Source organism: Ceratocystis lukuohia (genome assembly GCF_044167205.1).
Source record: "Ceratocystis lukuohia strain C4212 chromosome Unknown Supercontig2_pilon, whole genome shotgun sequence".
Classification (NCBI taxonomy): Eukaryota; Fungi; Ascomycota; class Sordariomycetes; order Microascales; family Ceratocystidaceae; genus Ceratocystis; species Ceratocystis lukuohia.
The window spans coordinates 2,588,702-2,610,417 of NW_027263521.1; the positions used below are offsets into that span (position 1 = coordinate 2,588,702).

The 21,716-nt window shown below is 49.0% G+C and overlaps 6 protein-coding genes across 6 annotated transcripts; 2 read left to right on the forward strand and 4 right to left on the reverse strand.

Moving 5' to 3' along the window:
- Nucleotides 1-576: 576 nt before the first annotated feature.
- Nucleotides 577-8,548, reverse strand: HOO65_020643 (Phosphatidylinositol 3-kinase tor2; the record flags this gene model as incomplete). Its single annotated transcript, XM_071006237.1, has 6 exons — nucleotides 577-1,170; nucleotides 1,214-5,752; nucleotides 5,809-6,816; nucleotides 6,877-8,255; nucleotides 8,347-8,417; nucleotides 8,484-8,548. 6 exons carry the CDS (start codon nucleotides 8,546-8,548, stop codon nucleotides 577-579), a joined length of 7,656 nt encoding a protein of 2,551 aa, XP_070861281.1.
- A 1,154-nt stretch (nucleotides 8,549-9,702) lies between these two features.
- On the forward strand, nucleotides 9,703-10,542 carry HOO65_020644 (Protein RTF2 -like protein; the record flags this gene model as incomplete). Its single annotated transcript, XM_071000121.1, has 1 exon — nucleotides 9,703-10,542. One exon carries the CDS (start codon nucleotides 9,703-9,705, stop codon nucleotides 10,540-10,542), a length of 840 nt encoding a protein of 279 aa, XP_070861282.1.
- Nucleotides 10,543-10,722: 180 nt separating this feature from the next.
- On the reverse strand, nucleotides 10,723-12,535 carry HOO65_020645 (Glucosidase 2 subunit beta; the record flags this gene model as incomplete). Its single annotated transcript, XM_071006634.1, has 3 exons — nucleotides 10,723-11,378; nucleotides 11,438-12,382; nucleotides 12,445-12,535. The coding sequence occupies 3 exons, from the start codon at nucleotides 12,533-12,535 to the stop codon at nucleotides 10,723-10,725; spliced, it is 1,692 nt and encodes a 563-aa protein (XP_070861283.1).
- A 2,090-nt stretch (nucleotides 12,536-14,625) lies between these two features.
- HOO65_020646 (uncharacterized protein) lies at nucleotides 14,626-15,768 on the forward strand (the record flags this gene model as incomplete). The annotated part of the gene is made up of 2 exons (XM_071006869.1): nucleotides 14,626-14,908; nucleotides 15,125-15,768. The coding sequence occupies 2 exons, from the start codon at nucleotides 14,626-14,628 to the stop codon at nucleotides 15,766-15,768; spliced, it is 927 nt and encodes a 308-aa protein (XP_070861284.1).
- Nucleotides 15,769-16,152: 384 nt separating this feature from the next.
- On the reverse strand, nucleotides 16,153-17,865 carry HOO65_020647 (putative rhamnogalacturonase; the record flags this gene model as incomplete). Its single annotated transcript, XM_071000122.1, has 1 exon — nucleotides 16,153-17,865. The coding sequence occupies one exon, from the start codon at nucleotides 17,863-17,865 to the stop codon at nucleotides 16,153-16,155; it is 1,713 nt and encodes a 570-aa protein (XP_070861285.1).
- A 572-nt stretch (nucleotides 17,866-18,437) lies between these two features.
- Nucleotides 18,438-18,725, reverse strand: HOO65_020648 (uncharacterized protein; the record flags this gene model as incomplete). The annotated part of the gene is made up of 2 exons (XM_071007106.1): nucleotides 18,438-18,616; nucleotides 18,662-18,725. The coding sequence occupies 2 exons, from the start codon at nucleotides 18,723-18,725 to the stop codon at nucleotides 18,438-18,440; spliced, it is 243 nt and encodes an 80-aa protein (XP_070861286.1).
- Nucleotides 18,726-21,716: the final 2,991 nt, after the last annotated feature.

Genomic DNA, 21,716 nt, shown 5'->3' on the forward strand with positions numbered 1-21,716 from the left:
GAATTGGGAACTTGCTAAATACAGTGGTAACAGCGCTGAAATCTTGCTGTTCAGTGGGCGAAGCGCCTGTAAATATACGTACATAGTTGAAGAGGCCCCGATTATCACAGCTAACCACTAACACGGAACAGGCCGACGAAGATGTCTTGCAAAGACAGGCCGAGTTTGAGATTTCAAGCCTAGAAATCATCATAAGTGTGTGTGCGTATTCCTTTGGTCTCTAGCGAAGGAAATAAGCAAAAATATCAAGAAAAGAAAAAACCGCGACGAACGAACAGAAACCAAACAAAGCTTCCGTTTCTATAGTAAGGAGGTGGGGGAGGGCAAAGTAGGAAAGGAAAAAAAAATCAAGATGAAGATGACAAGAAAAAAGACGAAAGAAACAAAAGCAAAAGTGCAGCCCATAGAAGAAAGAAAAAGAAAAAAACAACACGTAAAGCCTCAAAGGAAAATTCGCAAACCAAAGCCTCGCCTTCCCCTTCTCGCTTTCCCTTCTGGCTTATCCATCCCCCCATCCCAAGTAATCCATCTTCTTCTACCGCTTTTCTTCCGCTTCCCGGCCGCCTCCATCCTGATCTACCAGAAGCTGCACCATCCTATGTAATGCTGGCAAAGATTCTCAAGCTTAGTAGCCTCGACAATCAGCTTATTAACTTGACTGATGATATCCAGCTCCTCGTTATTCTTGAAATCATGACCCGTGAGCTTCAGGTTGACTCTGTGCAGGACTTCCAGCGCTCGTGCGTTCTGCATGTCTGCTGGATCGTTTGCGTTGTTGTTGTTGTTCGCAGCGGTTCCATTGGTAGTTGCACCACCAGCACCAGGACCAGCTCCGGCTCCGGCAGCCCCCACACCATTGGCAAGAGCGGCTTCAGAGAGCGCTGTCGAGTTGGTTCGCGCACGCGATCGGCTGACTGGTGGCGCGCCGCCAAGGGCGTCGAGCTCGTCGCCTGCAGCGGCCTGTGCTGCCATGAGCTCGGCCGGGTTTCCTTCTAGCACCGAAGTACGGCGCATTCGCGGCCCATTAGGGCCGGCAAGGGCCTGCTCACGCTCGGACTGGAATGGGCCAGCCGGGCTGTTGGTATTGGTCAGACGCCAGGTGAGAAGGGGATCGTGAACGAACTGAATTATAGCTGGATTAGCAATCAAAGAACAACATGTGACGAGTCGCTATAATGGGTATAAAAAATCAAGCAACTAAGGGTAAACTTACAGCTTCAAGCACGGCCATTACACTCTCCTTGTTATCGCGGAGCACACGCATCACATGTTCACAAGTAATCCGGAAGCTTCCCTCAATGTTGGACACCTCCATAGCATACGTGAGCATGCGCGTCAGGCGGAAAGGAACCCTTTCGGGATACTTCTCTCTCTTCATGGCTACCTCAAAGCAATCACCAAAATCAATGTGGATGATTTTGCCCGTAACTCGGTCAAGCATGAGATTAGACGGATGGCGATCGCCTAGACCTAAGATGTAGCCTACCATCGACATGACACCTAGCGATCGTGTGTAATTGGTGCGACGCTCTAGCCAGGCCTCAGAGCTCTTGCTCTTGAGCCACAGAACACGGTACAGATCTTGACCAGTAGTATTATCGAGTGCATAGCTAAACACCTCGACCTTTTGCATAAGGGTAAGATTGTCGTAGTCAGGTGCCATCTGCAGCATGATTCTGTGCTCAATGTTGAGCAGAATCTTGCGTGATTCGCGGTATTCCCTAATAAGGACATGTAGCGTATCACTGTTCGGCACCCAGCCCAGAAGACCCGAGTTTTGCGACAGAGGAATAGCAGGGTATCTCTGAATCATGAGATGGCGTTTGTAGCATTCCGAATCATTAGTCAACAGAGTGTTGCATAGTCCAAAGAGCTGCATGACTCTTTCGTCCTGGCGGATATCCTCGTGGCCCTTGAGAAGGAAGGGAGAAGCCACACCGTCACTGCCGTTGATATGGAGCTTGCGGGGTCTTTGTTTGGAGTTGATGACCGTGACGACCGTGTCAAACGACTGGATGTGTGTGATAGGCTGGCCACTGCGGTAGGTACCGGGAACCGCTAGATCAAGGTCCTTGGCTTCTAAGAGCTTTGGTGAGCAGTATGCTAGCTCTAGGGTAGTCACCTGCGGCAGTTGGCGAATAATGCGACGGAATACTTGGTAGTAAAGATCCCAAGCTTGGTTAATGTCGTTCAAGTCCCGACTGGTCTCCCACTGGCGGCACCAGTCACGAGCGTCAGCCAGGTCGCGGCCAAAGGCTTGGTGGAAGGAAACTTCCCTAAGAGTCTCAGGGCCCTTTTCAAGCAACTCGTGAAGTGGTTGGAGGGTAGCTAACATGCCTTCAACATTCTGGTCTCCAAAGTAGAGTCGAGACGCCTCCTCTAAGCCTTCATGCCAGATTTCATGCCAAAGAACGGCTACACGGATAAGCTCTCGACTGACCATAGCAGCCTGAGCCACGAGATTAGCACTATGTTGACGCATACTCTCCATGATTTGGGCAGCCGAGCGAGACCGCCGTGTGCTCTGGCCGACTTGGCCAGTCTGCCCAGTGGTATTCATCGCCACGGTAAGGGGATAAACTAAGGCCTGAGGGTGGGCACGGCCAACGTCAGCAAGCAGGTTGTGGACCGAGGATTGCACGCGTCTGTTGGACTGGTTGATACGCGCAATCAACTGAGGAATGACCTCGAGCCACGTGTCAATGCTAACACTGCCAAAACCTTCTGTCACAGCCGCGTTAATTTCAATATGGGTGCCATGAGCAAACCATAGAGTAAGAAGACGAAGCGTGTCTTGAAGAGAGCTCCCCATCGAAAGACCAATCGATTTGAAAAAGCCCTTTATAGCAGGGACCACATGTTTGATGACAATTGCACGGTCCATGTTACCGCGTTCAGGAGCTTCAGAGCTGTACATCTGCACTAACTCGAAATTGGCCAGAGCCCAGGCATGCCAGGCCTTGTACCAACGAGGGTTGTATTTGGTAGCCTCAGAGTATGAGCGAAGGACATCAGCCACATGACTGTGTTGCCAATTGTGCTTATTTAAGGCAACAAGCCACTCGCCCTGTCGGAGGTAGCACTTGGCTAGTAGTATCGCCTGGTCCTGGATCATCTGCTGCGCTTGCGGATTAACAATGGCAGGGTCAAGAGGATGGTGAAAACTAAAGTCGCTAGGGATTTCGGCTCCATTTGAAGCGTGCTGGTTCAGCGAGTTACGGATTAGCTCCAAACGGTTGGCTGTGTCTCGGGTGAACTTGCGCAGACAATAAAGAGTCTTCTCAGGAATATTATTCCGTTGAGTCTTGGTCTGTTGTCCTCGCTCCCAGACGTATTTGAGAATGGCGTACACAACCTGCTCCGGGATGTCTCTCGGAATACGAGCTTCAACCTCAGGATCTAGGATAATACTTGGATCATTCTCATTCCAATACGGGATAATAGTCTCGAGTGGCAAGTCAATACTGACTAGGGCTTTAAGAGACTTTTCAGCCAAACCCATGCGGCCAGACTTGCGGCACAGATTAGCAAATTTAATTGACATATGCATATTCTCGGCTGGGGAAATAACCAGATGGCGGAGCTTGAGCATTCTCTGCCACACCTCCACATTACGTTGGCAGCCCATGAGACGTTCTTCCCATGTCCGACGCATCGTGGCTCTTCTCCGCTCATCGCCCTCACATTGCTTGTAGGTAATAAGCTCTTCCAACTCGGCTAGCATCTGGACGCGGACAACAACTTGGTACGCACGGTTGTATGATTCGCTGACGAGAGCACTAAGCTCGGTATCAAGCGCTTCACGGGCCTGCTGCACACAAGTAAAAGCTTCCCGATATTGGCAGCGATGGAGAGCAAGGATAGCACTGAAGAAGGAACGGTCGGGAGAAAGTCTGCGCATTGATTGCAAATATCCATCCATCTCGTCCCATCTCGCAAGACCCCAGGCGGCGGCAGTAGCGAGGCCTGAAATCCGGCGCTGGGTATCGGGCGATGAATGGTGCCATGTCGTAGCAGCTAGGCTCGACAGCGCTTCCCATTCACCAAGGGCGTGTAGACAGCGCATCTTACCCATGATGATGTCAATGGGGGTTGGCTGGTCGTCGGGGATCTCTTCCTCACGCTTAGTGTAGAAATTTAGAGCTTCTTCCCAACGTTCTAGCTTTTCAAACCAAGACTCACGCAGCTGAATGCCTTCTTTGTAGTTTTGAGCCTTTCGCAGAATACCGATAGCTGCATCAGACTGTTGTAACTGGTTATTGATGACAATTAGGGCCTCAACGGCACCCGCGCTTTGATCCTGGAGGAACTCAAGTTCCTTGTAATGGAGAGCCTTGGCATAAGCGTGGCAACGAGCAGCCTCGCGACCAAGAACTCGAATATCAATGGGTAGAGCCTTGTCGTCGTGCTCCATGAACTCAGCCAGGTTGAGCAGTAAGCCAAGGAGGTCTGGAGGAACATTTTCCGATCTTATCGCGTTTTCGATGTTCATAATGAGCTCTTCTTGGGCCGAGTCGTACATCTTACTCCAACATGACACAAAAGCAGAGTTGAAGAGATCACGAGCCAATGGTGAGTACACACTTGCTAAGCTGGCACAAGCTCTCAAGGCGTGATTGGGTGATTCGCTAAGAAGCGTCGAACTAAGACGGCGAATCCACTCCTGCCAATCTTCCCTAGTAGACTTTCCCTTGGTATCCCAGGCAGCCTTGAGATGCACCGTATTCATCTCTAAAGTGCGGGAACCCATGTCACCAAACATTGGCTCAGCACTAGGTTCTCCAGATTGTGTCTCAGAACTAAGGGGCTGTGGCAGGGCCTCGCCCCGCTGTAGCTTATTGACCAGCAACTCGTAGTTTTGGTGTTGGATTTGGTTTAGAGTCATGATCTTGTTGACGTGACCCATAAAATGAAGATAATCTTTGCCAAGCTGAGAAATTAGAAGACACAGCGTATCGAGAGCAGCAACTCTAAGCAAAGGCTCGCCCATGGACAAGACACGAGTGAGGGGATGTATAATCTTGGCAGCATAATCGTTGAGATTTACTTGCCTCGAAATCTTCCCGATTGTTTCAATAGCCAGCTTTCGCGTAGCTAGAGGCTGGCCGTGTTTCTCAAAAGCCCAGACAATAACGGGGATGATGAGATGCATGTACTCTTCGCAACTCGATCCAAACACCAGGAAGGCGTTAAGAACGCGTTCGGAGGAGTTTCTTCGAGGCGAAGTATCACGTTCCAAGGCACCAAGCATAAGCGGGAGCAGGCGTGCAAGATAGATCTTAAATTCGCCCTCAAGAGAGCGGGAAATGGCCTCAACAAGCTGCATGATAGTGACCTGAAGCGTAGGAGAGCGGTTCCAATATGACTCCAAACACTCAACAATTTCAGGCAAGTATTGACGAATATGCTGCCGCACAATACCAACTAAAGTGGCCAGTTGGCTAAAGTATGACTCTAACCTCTGGATTTGTGAGGACCGGATGACACCTAGGAAGGCAGGCACAATCCGGTCCAGGAATGATACACACTCCAGGCCCAAAGTGCGGAAAATGTTCATGATAGCCTCAATAACCCCGGCATGATGTTGCACAAGCGAAGTGTCTTTGAGAATCTGAAGAAGAGCATTGATAGCCACAGTTGGGTAGTAGTCTTTATTTGATGGCGTTATTCCGGTCATCATGAGCGAAATATCAGTGACCTGGTTAGATTCCACGCGGCGCTGCAGTTCAGGGAATCGCTCCTCTTGCACTTGCTATTGTGTGTTAATAAATGCACAAAAGTTTTCAAGAGATGAAGTTACAAACTAACCTGATATTTGTATGGATCAAGAGCACCTAGAATGCCCATGAGCTTGATAGTTTCTTGGCGAAGAGGGCCACGCTGAGGCTCGGCACGGATGAGGCCTTGTAAAAGCTCAAGAAGCTCTGGATACTCAAGGTAGGGTTGGATGACATACCCCGAGTTAGTAGCAAGTTGGCCCAGCGCGTGAAGAGCGGCTTTGCGCTTGAGATCCGAGCTTTGATCTTGCAGTGCATTCATAATCAGAGGCATGAGTTGATCTTTGTGAGGAAGCATCCCCTCTCCACCGACGGTCGCTAGCTCACCAATAGCATTCAGAATGGTGGCGGCAACTGAAGGGTTTGGGTCGTCAGCTTTTGAAAGAAGAACCGAGAGCATAGGCTCTACATAGGGCTTAATTAGTTCCTGTGCGTGTTGAATCAAGAGCCTCAAAAGACGGGCACTCTCTTCCTTGTTGCGAGCAACATCGGAGAATTCGAGCTCTGTCAACATCTGAATGAGAGTCTTGCGCAATGATGGGACCACATAAGCCGGGTTAACTCGAGCAAGTCGGCCAATAATTGAAACTGCAACTTCTCGGATGGCGAAAACCTCGTCGTTAAGAGCAAAGAATAAAATACGGATATTGTCAGCTTTAGCTAGGTGCCGGTCAAATCGCTCGTCGAGAGCCGCAAGGACGGTCCGTCGAATTTCGGAACTGGGGTCGGAAATGACCATAGTGAGCAACTTGTCTACCACATCACTGACAACCTGTAGGGCGTGGATGCTAGTCTGGTTCATGATCGGGTCGCGGACGTAGAGTTGGCAGCAGGTCAAGGCAGCAGCCTCTCGTGTGTCTGGATCGTCATCTTCGATGTACTTGATAGCAACATCACGCACAAATTCGTTCAAAACATGACCTTGGAAAGTTAGCGGTTGTTCGTCTTCGTAGAAAGTAGGGAGCAATAGCGCCGCTTTGATTGTATGTGCAATTTTTGTATGGGTATAGACTTTGACTGCAAGTTTACTAAACTTAGCCTATTACCTGATCAGAAGACCGTTCCACTAGGAGCAGACGTTTTAATCACAGGGACATACTGTCCAAAGCGTATAGTAAGATGAGTGTTTTAAAAGATAAAAGATACCTGTGAAATCGAAGCTCCCGAGAGTATTGAGGGCAAGTTTGATCTCTTCTTTGCGTAGTTCGTATGCTTGTGGGTCTTTATTGTCCTTGGTGATGATGGGAGCTGAAACCAAGGTGTTGGGCTGGGGGGCCCCCAGGGTTTTGAAGGGCTCCCCACAAAGTACTACACTAAGCATATCGAGGAGGCGTTCTTGAATCTCGGGCTTGACCGAGGGAATATAAAAGGCCATGTCGACAAGGGCTTGTGTGAGCTTGGGGGTAAGCTCGCAAGCAAAAATGGGGTCTAAAAGAGCACTCATATACTTGCTTAGTGTTTGACCGACAGCGACAGCCAGGCGACTGATGCAGTCAAAGACGGGGTCCACCGAACCCCGTTTCCTACTGTTAACACTGAGCCCTTCGCGGACATACAAAAGCACACTATCGAGATAGGGTGCGATGGCGCTCTTAACAGAGTTAGCGATGTCGCCAATGGCCAAGAAGGCCTCATTGCGCTCCTTGTCCTTCTTTAACATGCCGGAAAGATAGACCATAAACTTATGCAAGTAGTTTGAGCTGAAGTCAGTAGGATTGTAGCGGGCCAGATCAGGAATCAGAGCCACGATCGTTTTCCGGATTACGGGGTCCCTATGGTCTTTGTGCTTAAAGACGGTGTCGCAAGCTTCGTGATAGTGCGACTGCATGAACATGGCGCCTTGCTCAAGTAGTTCCTTGGTCACCAGAAGCGAAGCGTGAACGGACTCGATAGTGTTAACCTTCAAGCCAGATATGGCCTCCGAGTACATTTTAGTCATCCAAGTCTTCTTCATTTCGGGGTCGCGCTCGCGAATAATCCGGAAACAAGCGCTAACAGTTTCGGCAGAGGCAGTTCTGATCAGGTTGCGGGGGTCCCGCAGGCCGACCCAGATGAGCTCGAATACCAACCCTACATAGCCATACATGAGAGTGGGAGCATTCCGGGACAGCTCACGGAGAATCAAGATGGCGCTATATCTCCGTTCTTCGACGCGTTCTGACTGGAGCCACTCAAGCGCCATTTTGACCTCGGAGTCAACGAGCTCAGTAGTCAAGGTACCTCCAGGGCGGCACAGCTTGCCGAGGGCAGTAGCAGCTGCCTGCATTGGATGGATATCCTTTCCACGCAGGATAGTTTTAATATTCTGGGTGAAACGGGTGTATTTTATGGACATGTCAACGCCGTCGAAGTCAATAAGGCTTTCGAGGGCATAGACGCCACCAAGTCGCTCGGAGGAATCTGATCCATGTGTGATAAGTTGGGTTATTTTGGAATTTACGGCATTGTAGAAGGCGAGAAATTGATCTGGGAGGAAGTCTAGAGGGGTTTTGTGTCAGCAGCGGGACGTTCTTTCAAGCGATAGGTTAGGCATGCACGTAGTGTAGCCTGAAGGGATTGAGCAACAAACCTCTGTGGCAGACAGATACCAGTTCTCTCAAAGCGCCAGCAGCCCTTCTCCGGGCTTCGTCAGTGTTACGGCTGAGGGAAGGGAGCAGTTAGAGAAAGCAACAAGCTAGTAGGCGGTAGGGGCGAGGATAGTCATACCTAGATCGCAGGTCTCTAACGACAATGTCCAGCCGGTCCATTGCAATCTGGTGTTGTTGCGCCATGTTGGGCAACTTTTGCGATGGGTCGTCAAGACCAGGCAAAGCACAGCTGTTTAGTGCAAAGTACCTGGACTAGCTGAAGAGAGTGCTTTTCAGCACATGAGATGGGAGTCCGTCTCCTTGTCGTAATGTTAGCGAGCAAGAAATGAGGGCGGGCGAGATGAGGGTTAGTGCAAACTCTCTTGGGGTTTGGAGAAACAGTCAGGTTGAATAGAATCGAATCGAAGTCGAGATTGGTCAGCGCCTGGGGATATGCGTAGCTGACGGTGATTAAAGTTTGATGGGGGAAAGTGTGTTCTGTATGAAAAAGAACAAAATAAGGCTTGAAGCCAGGTTCTTGGTCTGGTCCGCACCCAGCAAGCAAGCAAACAGACGACTTGACCAACCTTTTGAGCTAATCGATAAAAAACTGGAAGGGAGATCGGATACAGGGCGAATAACAGGCGTTGAAACTTGCCAAAAATGCGCGACAAAGACTCGAAAGGCAAAAAGAAAAGAAAAAAAAAAAGATGAAGAAAATATTTGATGGTAAAGAAAAGACGAACGAAAATGATACCCAGCAACAGCTTTCTTTGTCTAGTGCGAGATCGTGACAAGTTTGCTTATTCCCAGGAAGAAGAGAAGGCTGAGAACAGAGCAAGAAGTCGTCACAAGACAAACGCAAACGCCTTCTTTTTGGCGGAAGCAGCGATTCAATTTGGTCGTGAATTGGCTAAGAAGCTTACTTCTGGAAGGAGGTTCCTGTGCTAAAAGTAGTCAGCCGATTGAGTGCTGAAGAGTATCTAGGCCGTGCGGAAAACATTAGTTTGCACCAGGCTTTAGTAACAAGCTAGTGTATGTAACAGTGTCAAGTAGCACATGCACACTTCTGAGGTACTTGAGTAGTAAAGCGGGCCTGACGCAAGGCTGTAGCGAGTACTTATCTTATCAGTCTAGGCTTGTTTGGGGGGTGCACCTAAACCCTAGACTTCATTGCTCTGCGACTTCGTTGATTTTGCAAGTTACGCTCGCCGTTTCTTTCTTTGCCATTCTCCTAGGAAGCTATCTTTTATTTAGTTTCTATTTAGCTAAACTTTGAAAGATAAACGTCAACTATCGAACAAGTGAATTTTCCTTTTTCTTTTTATTCTTTTTATTTTCGCACTACTCCCTTTACCATGGGCAACGACGGAGGCTCTATCCCCAAACGCCATGAGCTTGTCAAGGAAGCGGCTCGCAAGCCGACTGTCAGTGAATTAAAAGCTACTGCACTTGAGTCTCTTAGCCATGCTTGGACACACTGCCAAATTACCGACGAAAAATTGGACATGGAAGGTGTTGTATCAGACTGTCAAGGACGTCTCTACAACTACGAATCCATTCTCCAGGGTCTCATGCCCTCTTCAGCCTCTGACGAAACCGACAATGAACACAAAAACCGCGCTACATTCGAAACCACAGGCATCAGGTCCATTCGGGATGTTGTTCGACTCCAGTTCAAGCGGGGTGGATCAAATGGAAAAGGTATCGTGTCATGCCCTGTGAGTATGAAGGAAATAGGCTCCAAAACCAAGTCTGTGTACCTAGTGCCATGCGGACACGCCTTTGCCGAAGCAGCAATCAAAGAGATTCAAGAGGAAGCCTGCCCCGAGTGTAGTGAGACCTTCCTGCAACGAGATATCATCCCAATTCTGCCGACCACAGAACCTGAGATTTTAAGGCTTAACAGTCGTATGGAAGAGCTACGAACGCTAGGCCTAACACACAGTCTTAAAAAAGATAAAAGTCTCAGCAAGAAGAAGAGCAAGAAAGACAGCACAGACAAGGTGGAAATGAACAGCAGTGCAGCCTCGAAAACGGCGCGCGGCGCGAAAAGAAAAGCTACAGAGGACCAACACCGCAAGGTAGATAAGAGAATAAGCGGAATTAATAACCCCATGGCTGCTTCTATTGCAAGCAAGGTACTGGCTGAGCAAGACGAACAAAAACGGCGCCGACTAGCGGCATCGGGGAGATAGGCTGTCACGGACCTTGCCCTTTCATATGATATTCCCACATTTCCACATCGATATATCTAAAGACCTTGGTTGGGTATTCGTAAATACACTGAGGAATGCGCTTCCTGGAATTGTAGAACATGTATAATCATCAACGGACAAGATATAAGGGAGAAAAAATACATTCGCCTCGGAAAGCCTTTACAGCTCATCCTTGCCCTGGGGTTCCTGGGCCTTGGCTACATCGCACACCACCGGCGTGCCAACCTCGATCTTATAAACGCACTTCTCAGCCTCCATGACCTTCCAAATCTCCTCAGTCTCATGGCAAGCCAGCCATACGTCAGTGCGGCGCTTGGGGCCGTTCCAGCAGCCCTGGCCATCCTCGTACTTGAGAACAAGACGCTTTCCAGCGCCTAGACCTTTTCCATCTGGCTTCTCTTCCTCGTCCGACTCCTCCCAGCTGAATTTGTCAAACGTTCCCATGTGGCTCTGGCCGTGGCCCTTCTTGCTCTTTTGGTGCGTACGGCCCATCCAGCACACCTCATACTCGTACTCGCCACTGTTAATAGAAATGCACTTGTCCTTGAGCGCGCGGAAAATGCCTTCCGGGCCGTAATCGCTGTTCAGGTCCTCCTTGGCTTGCTCAATGTCGCGTGACTTGGCGGCAACATTGCGTTCTGACGCCTCGAAGGCTTCACGAGCAACCCTGACGGATGAGCTTTCGCCAGCGTTTTGGGGCTGGGCGAGAAGACCGTTATCAATCATCCACACACGAACCGCAAGAATCTTCTCGCGGATGGAGGTGCGTAGTGCTTCAGGGAGATATGCTTCGAAGTTGAAGACTGTTCGTAGAACTTTTGTCAGTATGTAGATTTCGCTCTGTGATAGTCGTGCAACAAAGGAGGCAACTTACTAATATCAGCATCCAGCTCTTCAGCCTCTTCAAATTCAGCCCAGTTAATGCCGCTGTGTTCATTGTCTTCGCGCAGCAACTCATTCATATCAGAGTCCGGCATGTACTCACGCGAGACTTGGGCCTGTGAAGCAGCATAATCTTCCCACGACTTGATAGCAGCCTTGACACCCTCGTCGTTGAAATTAGGGTTATACTCCTCCTTGAACTTGCGCAGAATATGCTCCAGCTTGATGACCTTGTCAGTTGCATCATCGCGTTGGTCTAATGCTTCATCCAACGCCTTTTTGAGACCGCTCACACGCTCCTTGGCTAGGTTAACGAGGATGCCCAGTTTCCCAGCCTTGACTGGACCGCGAACAACCTTCCCGCGCTCAGCCTTTTCAGCGTCGTTGCGCTTCCGCTCCAGCTCATCGCGATTGGCCTCTTCAGTCTTGAGTTCCTGTTGCAGAGCAGCGATGCGCTGGGTGATTTGCAGGCGCAGCTTCTGAGCTTGAGTCAAAATGTCGGTCTTCTTCTTCAATGCACGGTCTAGCGCAGCCTGATTTTCAGCGGCCTTCTGGCGGAATTCCTTGCCAATTTCGGCACACTTATTAGGGCATTTGACGCCACCAGCGCCGGCCCACTCGTCCGTGCCATCACAACATAAATCGTAGTCGCATACACCATCATTGACAAACATAAAAGGAACATAAGCTCCAATATGGCCAGAATTAGCACACCAGAAGCCGGGCAGAGCATTGCTTGTCTGTGTCGTTCCCGAGGCCGCACCGGGTAAAGGTTGAGGCGGAGAAAGGACGTCAAGACTGGCACAGGCGGCAGTTCCAGGTTCATCGGAGCCGTCGGGGCAGTCGCAGGAGTTGTCGTTAATTTGGCTCGGATTTATATTGGTTCCGGGATAGTTTATGCAGGAGAAGCTGTCCTTGGAGCTGTAGTGCTGGGCGTCTGTTGATAGAGAACAGTCAGTATAATGGGTATAAGCTGGTCGCCATTAAAATCGAGCTTACACTCCGGACCAACACCTCGGGGCAAGGCCTTGGATGCTGAAGCTGCCGAGAGCAAGCTTGAAGTGCCGATGAAAAGGGCTAGAGACTTCATGGTGAAGGAAATGGAGTGTGGCAGCTAGTAAAGATCGTACACTACTAGGACAATAGATAACGAGAGAAAAGAGGAAAAAGGGCTGGTTCTCAGGCGGCAGGCATGTGAGAGACAAAATATACAGGTGTAAGAGTCCAAGCAGGATAGATTCGCCGTGATGCGGTCACCCAAGCTTAAGCCTTTGTCTGGGTATGATACGGGCCCCAATAGGCCGCAACACGGCTGGGGCCTCATAGATCCACACTGCTGTATGCTTACGTAAACCTGGGGCCCCATAGGGGCGGCGACGCCTACATGCACCGGTCATTTTGCTTGATGCACCACCCCCTGGTCTTTTTTTTGGATTATGTAACCAATTTTAGCTTATGGAAGCAAGGTTTTGGCCACGTACCAGCGATGCAGATGCAACAGATGGAGCAAGTAGATACACCACACCAAATACACCATATAAACCAGATAGAAATGGAGACAGACGCTTTAGCACATGCTTTCAATGCTGTAAATGCAAACAACACAGCAGATGATGTAGCAGACAACTCGGAGGCGCTACAAATCAGACAATTTCCTGACGATATCCTCCCCCCTGAAGGGATTTACGAGTCCAGTTACTTCAAGAGACAAACCAGAATCTTTCCCTTCAATACTTTCATCCCCATTGGCATCTAAAACGAAACCAACTTCAGCAACAGCCTATTTTAGAGCCATGGAGGTGCCCGGCTTTCAGAGCACCCACTCAGCCAGTTACAAGTACAAGGCATGAGCTGTCTGGATTTGAGACTGTTGAGCCTAGGAGAAGGAAAGCATCAAAATGTAGCCAGTGTCATCAAGTTGGCCATATAATGACTTCGAAGTCATGCCCCCTTAGGTATTCAGAGCTTCAAAATACACAATTTCAACTACATTATTTACCTCTATCTAGTATGTATGTATGTATTTTTTAACGTACCTCTATCTGGTGTATTTACGACATCTGTGTTGCTAGGAAGGGCCCAAAGGCAGTTACTAAGTGGGCATCAGGTTTTTTCTACACGGGCATCGGGCTTATGTGGGCATCAGGCTTTATGCACTCTGATTGGCTCTAGCTTACAGGTACAAGGCCCATAAAGGCAGTGAAGCATGTGCACTAACAGTGGGCCAAATCTCAAGGATTCTTCACAAGTAGCAACACTACAGTTGCTGTGAATTTCTTCTTCTAGAAGGGCCATTTCACAACCTTTGTCTCTATACTATTTATTTGAGCTGCCTTTATACCTAAATATAACCACTTGATTCTCATTCTCTGAATATAATGCAATCTCCCTCTCTATCCATTAGATACAAAGCTTGTTATTCTTCAGTATATTTATCTATCCTTCTCTAGATGTCAGCTACACCCCTTCTTCCCATTCTGAGAGGATTATCCCCTAGCTCCCAGGGACCTCAGCATCTATACAGCCATTCTCTGCCTTACTTTACTGGCTGTCATGAGGTTGTTTTCCTGAGTATGTGCAGCTACATCATAGTACTTAAGAGTAATAACATAGGATAAAGAAATCATATATCAGTGAAGTCTTCAACACAAAGAGTATCCTGTCCTTTTTACATTTCTTTGTATAAGTATCAGCCATAGAATTGGCCAGGGGAGAGAGGTACATTGGCAGAATTCCAGAGCATAGAATGCACTAACAGACACATTTCTAGCCAACCAGAATGTGTAAATTTGATGCCCACATAAGCCCGATGCCCGTGTAGAAAAAACCTGATGCCCACGTAGTAACTTCCCCTATTGGGGCCCGTATGATACTATGTGCTTAGGTGATGCTTGGTATTTTAGAGCTCTCCCCCAGATTCAACTTAACAAGTAGACGATCTTCTTGTTTAAGCTCTCAGTGCGAATAGCAATAATTTAACGGTGTTAGTTATCTTATCACCGGGTGATCTCCGGCTATATACCAGTTTCCTAGAATTAATCAAACCCCGCCTAAATTTTTGTGTTCCTTCTCATCAACTCCAATGCCCATCTTACCTGCCACCAACAATCTGTACTCATCTTAGCTACCCTGACATCTCTTATCGACCCTTGCGCAGGCCTCCTCGAAATCTCGGTCACCATGACTTCCTCCCCATCAGCTGAAGATGATGGCCTTAAGAAGCTGGCACGGCAGCGCAAAGTTGCTGTCACCAAGATACAAAAGTCTGCGGCTCAGCTGCGCTGCTTGATGGAGGATAATTCTAGTCTCTGGGCCTCCTATCCAGATGAGCTTACACCCGAAGACTTGCAAGGCCATGCGAAAATTATAGGTCTCCTTGCCGACGCTCTAAAGCTTATTCGCTCTCGCTGCGTGCAACTGCAGTTCATGGCATTCGCAGACCCGATAACGCCCAGTGCAGTTGGTACTGTGATAAATGAAATAGCCACCAATATGGAATATCTCCCGAAAGGCGTCGGGCTGTACTGCCCAAAGTTTTACACAGATGCTTTTTTCAGATCGCTTCTAGTTCCAAGTCAAAAGATAGCTAACACGGTAATTTCAATCGTGCAGCTTGTCCCAGACCAAGGGGAGCCAATGAGTCCACAAAAAAAGAATGATATGTTACGTCATCTATCAGTTTTGGCAGATTTGGTGGATTCTCTGATCAAAAAGCTTGACAAGGGCCCACGACAACTTATCATCGACGAACACATCACAGACACCCACGATTTACTCGTCGATGTGATTAGTGAATTGAATGAGTGGAAGGATGATTCCCTGGAAGACCTTGAGGATGAAATCGAGTCAGCCGGAGACCAACAAAACGTTTTAGACGGCGACCTAAGTCTTGCAAGTGACCATGACGTTCAGAGCATGGTTGATGAGATGGTTAACACGCGGACGAAAATCCCGAAGAACAATGCCGCCCAGATAGTCGAACGAGTTGACACCTGCACCAAGCGCCTACGACTGCTTGCCCTCTTCTGTAAAGCCATCATAAAGCGACGCATGACCATACTGCCTAAATTCCCCGCAAACTCCGAAGTAATAAGGCGTCTGCAATGTGTGATAGAGGTGATGAAAGCGTTGCAGCCAGAGGCAGACGAACTGGTCCATTCATTTTATGAGCTGGAAATGAATAAAGTCGATGACTTCATGGATAGCATGATCAAGCAAGCTTTGCTTCTCAGCAAAACGATTTATCATGACTGGGACGACAAGCCTGATGAGTTTACGGACTGGCTAGCCAAGTTTCAAGGCGGACTACAGGGACTGGCGTAGTTGATCAAAACACTGTGTGTCTAGGCCTTTCTTCATTTTTTTTTCACAAGCCTTGCCTTCACTTGGTTTTAGGTCACAATGGAGTTTTAGGTTTCATACTATAATCATTGCATTGGAGAATTCTGGCATCTCTAAGAGGAAGATCGCCGAACAAAAGTAGGAAGAAAATATACGAAGAAGGGAAATGGAATGTTACCTAATGGTTTACACAAGAAAAAAAAAAGGGGGAACACGAAAGAAGAAAAAAAAAGAAAAAGAAAAGGAATGCCTCAACGAAGGATAAACTCAAGTGAAGTGAATCTCGACCTAACCCAGGCATTGCATTGCGGCTGCATTTGCAGATAAAGCAGATCGTCATCATCGTATCGTGCTGTGATGATTCCGTTAGTAGCGCATGGCACGGTGGCTAGGAACCATGCGCTGGTTAGTGTTGGGGTCAGCGTTTCTCGCACGCTTGGCAGCAGCAGGAGGCTGACCAACAAAGAGCTCGATCGCATCAACGACAAAGCTAGGGTTGAGGAAGGGAGCATCTGACGTGCTGCCAGACAGTGCAGAGATGCTGATCTTGTTGCTTCCAGCAACCAGCTTGCCAGCAGGAATGGCAATATCGTACTGTTCACCGAAACCGCGGTAAGCTCCACGAGTGACACCGCGAGAGTCAATCTTGACAGGGGCACCAGGCGCAGCGGCACTCCAGTTGTTGACAACAGCCTGAGGGCGGCCACCATTAGAGCTGACAGTAGTGGAGATGCGCAGAGTAGCAGCGCCAGGGTCGCTCTTCAGGTTGAAGGAAATGGTAGGGGTGTTGACGGTTTTGAAGATAGCCATAGGGAAATCAGATGCCTTGCTAGTGCCGACCATGAACTCAGGAGCATCCCAGGCACCCATGCGCTTGTCAGACGGGTGCATGCGAAGGAACTTGTCGCCATTGAGCAACTCAAAAGGCTGTCCATCGAACTCTCCAATCTTGAAGAGCGAGGTCTCTGGCGCTTTGTAGGTGCTAGCAATGCTTTTGCTGGCCGTCTTACCGGCAGTCACAGTCACCTGAGACGTAGCAACCTTGTACTCGGTCTGGTATAGCACCATGGTGTAATCACCGGGCTTCATGGCAGGCGAAACAAAGGTGCCGTCAGACCCGGGCTTGGCCCAGTACTGGGCGGCGTCATTGAACCAGTGGACAACGGGCTGGAAGGGGGCAGCAACGCCAGTGGCCTTACCTGAGACCTGTCCACGCCCAGAGTCGGGGACGAAGCCCTTGATATCAAGCTCGCCGAAGAAGGAAGCATCAAAGTCAGTCTTCTTGGGGATGTTGGTGTTGGTGAAGGACAGGACATAGGGGCCGTTCAGACCCAGGCGAGCCTTCTCAGTGGGCAGATGACCCGAGTTCATGTAGAATGACAGGTTGATGGTGCTAGAGTCGGCCTTGTTGGAGTTGATGTCACGGAAGAAGGGACCGCCCAGGCAGGTCTCCATCTGTAGTGGCACGAAGCAAACGTGCATGGCATCAGAGCCCTCGCCGTAAGCGCAGTACGAGTCGGTGTCCATGTAGCGCTCGCTAGAGTAGAACTTGGAGCGGGTCTGGCCGTTGACTAGGAACACATCTGAGCCCTCAATGGTCTGAGTGTTTCCGGAGGTGTCAGAGGCATCGCCGAAGGGGTATTCCTTGGGCAGCACCTTGGCGTTGAGGCGGGCAATGTAGCGCATCTCACCGATGGAGGGCACGGCAGTGATATGAGTACCCATGTACATGTTGGCTTCGCCCTCCTTGACAATGATGTAGTGGATCAGGGTGTCGGTGGTGCAGGTAACCTTGACGTAGTTCGCCTTGGAGCCCTTGACAGTCTCGGCGGTGACAGTAGCGGAGCCCAGACCGGATCCGATGTGGGTTCCACGGCTTGCAGACTGCAGCTCAGTGCCACGATATTTTATGGATTTGACGTCGCAGTTATTGCCAGCAACGGTAATGGCAAAAGTGTCTTGGGAGCCGGCATCGACGATGTAGTTACTACCAGACTTGGTGAAGCCAAAGGCAGCCGAGGCGGTAGAGGCAAAGAGGGTAGTGGCGCCGAACGCCTGCAAGATGATGGAGGCCTTCATGGCGAAGAATATGTATGTGTATATCGGTGTGTAGGTACGTGTATTTTCTCCAGGAAACTAACTGTATATGCAGAGGGAGTGTCGATCTATATTCTCAAGATCGGCAGAGCAAAAAGGAAGGAGTGAAAGACGAAATGAGAGGCTTCGTCAAACCAGGACAAAGGCCAGCAAAAGGACTAGATGAGATGGCACGTAGTGCAAAGTAAAGAATGAATGAGGGTGAGATGCAAAAGAGAGAATGCGGGAGTGAAGGAGGAAGAAAGGATTTGTGATGTCGAGACCAAGAGAAGAAGGACGAGTATGTCTGGCACGGGGCCATGGCTGTTTTATAAGAAAGGCCAGGCCCAAGACAAGAGAGAAGGGGGAGGAAGGAAGGGAAAGGTCATTGGTGCATGTCAAACTAGGACTTGGGCTTGGGGCCTGACTAGTGGCTTGGGACCTGGCTAGTGTACCAACTTACACAACTACACAACTACAGCTGCAACTACACAACAGCTTACACGGCCCTTGGGCATCCTTCCTCTCAATCACCCCTACTTCTCTCCCCTCATCTTTGCTTTCCCCTTGTTCTTCTAGCTCTTTTGATATATCTTATTCGCCGTACTCTCGCCGCTCTCCCTCGCCTTTGCTACTCGTCCCTTGTCCTCCTCGTCCTCCTCGTCCTCCTCGTCCTCCTCTTCCTCCTCTTCCTCCTCTTCCCCCTTCTCGATCTCATCTCTTCTGCCCGCCCACTTTCGCTTATCTTCTTTCTCTATCATGCATTTCCAAATGTGCCCCTTGCCTTGAATTATATTACCTAGAATTTTCTCCGACCACCGAACAGTTTTGTTTCCACAGCTTTGCCCGTTGAGTCCGGGCATCCATTTCTGATGTCGTCCCTGTTTGATGCTAGGCCTACCAGGAGAGGCCCAGGATAAAATAAACGCTAAGCTTGAGAATCACATGGGTAGGATGTGTCGCTAATACAACACAGACTTGTTACAATGAAGCATTCCTTGCTAGTGTTTCATATCCTGCTCTTCGTGCCTTCTTCAGTTTTAAATGATAGGCAAAGAAAGCCCACAGGCCCGGGCCTAACTGAGCATGTTATTGTGCTTACAGAGCATGGATAAATTTAGATTCTCCTTAACACCGGTGGAATCCCCGTCTCTATACGGTTTTCTGCGCTCTTTCAGGTACGGTGTTTATCATCTCATCTCGGCAGTTTTTTCTTTAGGCTGCCTTGCATCGCAGCTTAACGACACTACTATATATATTAGCGGTGGTCTATGCATAGTACTCCCGCTTTCCTATTCCCTCTGTCTCCCTTTTTGCACATTAGATGAAGCATGGACTAATCCATAAATGGACACTATAGCTCGTTTTTCCGCAAGTACATCCGACAGTAACATCTATCCTCTGTGTCTGTGTTAGTCTCGCGTCACCGCGCTACAACCAGACTCGTCCGTCTCCTTCGGGCTGCTCGTGCTCGCAGTTGAATACCAAACCCGCCAAGTGGTTGCAGTTGTCTTGTATTCCCTTCCCCCTTTGCTGCAAGGGTGGAACTAGAATGGGATGGGCCTTCGTTCCGCCCTTGGTGTTTGTTGCCTTGGTATTCTAGAACCAGAGTTGCTCGTGTTTTGAGAAGGTTAGCTAGTACGCCCGGCTCTCCTTTCCATTTCCGCAAGAACAACCCTGGGGCACTCGCAAATAGAGCAATGATCATGTGTGTCTACCACAGCAGGGGCACTCGAAAATTGGCCATAGGCTAGGCTTCTTTCAATAACTCCACTTGAGAGACAAGCCAAGAACTCCCCAAGAAATAAAGGCTGAGCTTTGTTATGCATTGAGACCTCTCCCGTGTTTCACCGCCATGCTGCCATATGTGAGCACACCTTGTTTCTTGCTTACCTTTAATTCTCTTTTTTTTCCTTGGTGGCCTTTTAACTCTCTCCGTCTTTGTCCAGATCAAAGCTTCCGATGACAATGGTGCGGGAAAAAGCTGGCCATGAGTTCCTGGTATCACATGGAAAAATATCGAGGCTATTTTGCAAACTATTGTCAGCATCTAAAAAAGAGTTGCTGTCAAGGCCCAAAATGCCTATGAAGAAACTGGCTACAATGAAGCTGACTTTTCCTGTATGTTTCTTCACGTACATTTCATCCTAAACATGAAACGCAAGCGTGGTTCGTTCTTGTTCTGACACCTCTGGAAGGGGCACGAACTGCTGATAGCTGACACTATAATGCACAGTGGTATGTTGGTTCCATCGATTCTAGCGTTGCTCTGCTGTTTTTATGCCTGTTGCAAATCTTTCCTTCTATTGATCTTCCAACCACAAACCGTCGTCGACTCGTATTGTGGTTATGCACTTCCCGATTGATATATATTTGGTGTTTTATACTTGCTTTCCTCCCTCGGATTTCCTCAATCTCCACCATCCATCGTCATCCTTTTTTCTTCTGTTCCCAATCTCGATTCCGACCGACCATGAACCCCCCAACATGAAGCTCACAGGTACTGCGAGCCCAAGACCCTTGTCTGAAGAATTCCGCAAGGGGCTCTTAGACTTGCCTGCTAGTCTTGGTAGCCAAGAAAATTGAAAGTCAAAGCAATAAAGCCTCCACCCCCCCCCCCCCAGTATTTATAGAAACCCCGGTTGATATTAACCCTTACTATAGGGTTAGAGCTCGAATTAATTTCTTCGGCTTCTACGGGAATTGGCAAGAGCCAACAACGTCGGATTAACGGCCGGACAAAACTGGCCCTCCACAAAGCTGGCCATAGAGCCCCGACAGGCGAAACGTGTACGCTCCCAAGCAAGTTTGCTACTCGCTTCCGCTCTGCAGTCGTTGGAAAACAAAATATACATCAATCAAAGGAAATCCCCAGATATACCTCAATCCTAGAGGTGGATGCAGCCCCCAACTCCTCCTAAGCGTTTGTTGCTCTGAAAGACCCGTCTGCCATGTCTTGTAAAGTCATGGAGATCCCGACAAACGAGATGACAGTTTCCGCTGACAGTTTCCACTGACAGTTTCCTATATGGCCTAAAAACGAGGGGAAAGTCAGAGCTTGCACTTTTTTGGGGGCCGCTGCCTCATAGAGCGTGGATGAGGCGCGAAGCAAGCTCTCTTTATAGTGACCTCCCACAGTCACTAATCTGTCAGTGGACAGAAGAGCGCAGGAAGAACGAAAGCAAAGAGAAGGGAAGGGCATGTGCAGGCTGCATGAGCTCTCAAAAATGCGGTCATGGGCGTGGAGGTCGGCTCCTTGAGTTGCAGTGGTGCTGTGGCGATGAGGAGTTGGCGATCGCGAAAGGTGTCATGTCGTGGAAAGGGGGCAAGTCGACGACGAGGTTGAGCTTAAAGCTAGGCAAGCGCGGCCTCAAGGCTATACAGCTCATTGCTAAAATCCATGGCAGACTCAAAGAAGAGCAAAAGAATGAAGATCGTATCAGCGTCATGAGCGTCGTCCGCGGAAGGGAGGAAGACCGAGAACTTGAACTTGGATTTATTTGACGTCTACTGGGATTACTAAGATCAAACGACGTCGGACTGGCTGCTGGCCGGACAGAATTGGCCCTATACAAGGCTGACCCCAAGTTTTAGGTGAGAGAAGCACGAATGCTTTCAAGCAAGCTGGTTATTCACTGAGAGAAGTGTCCAAACCCTTACTGCGGCGATTTATTAGGGTTATGCCAAAGAACATGTTCTACCCTAACAGTTGCGATCTTCGTCAGATCCGGCAACGTGCCTGAGTGGTTAAAGGGTATGACTAGAAATCATATGGGTTCGCCCTCACAGGTTCGAATCCTGTCGTTGTCGCTTATCTTTTTTTTTCACATCGTCACATGTATATTTTCTTTTTT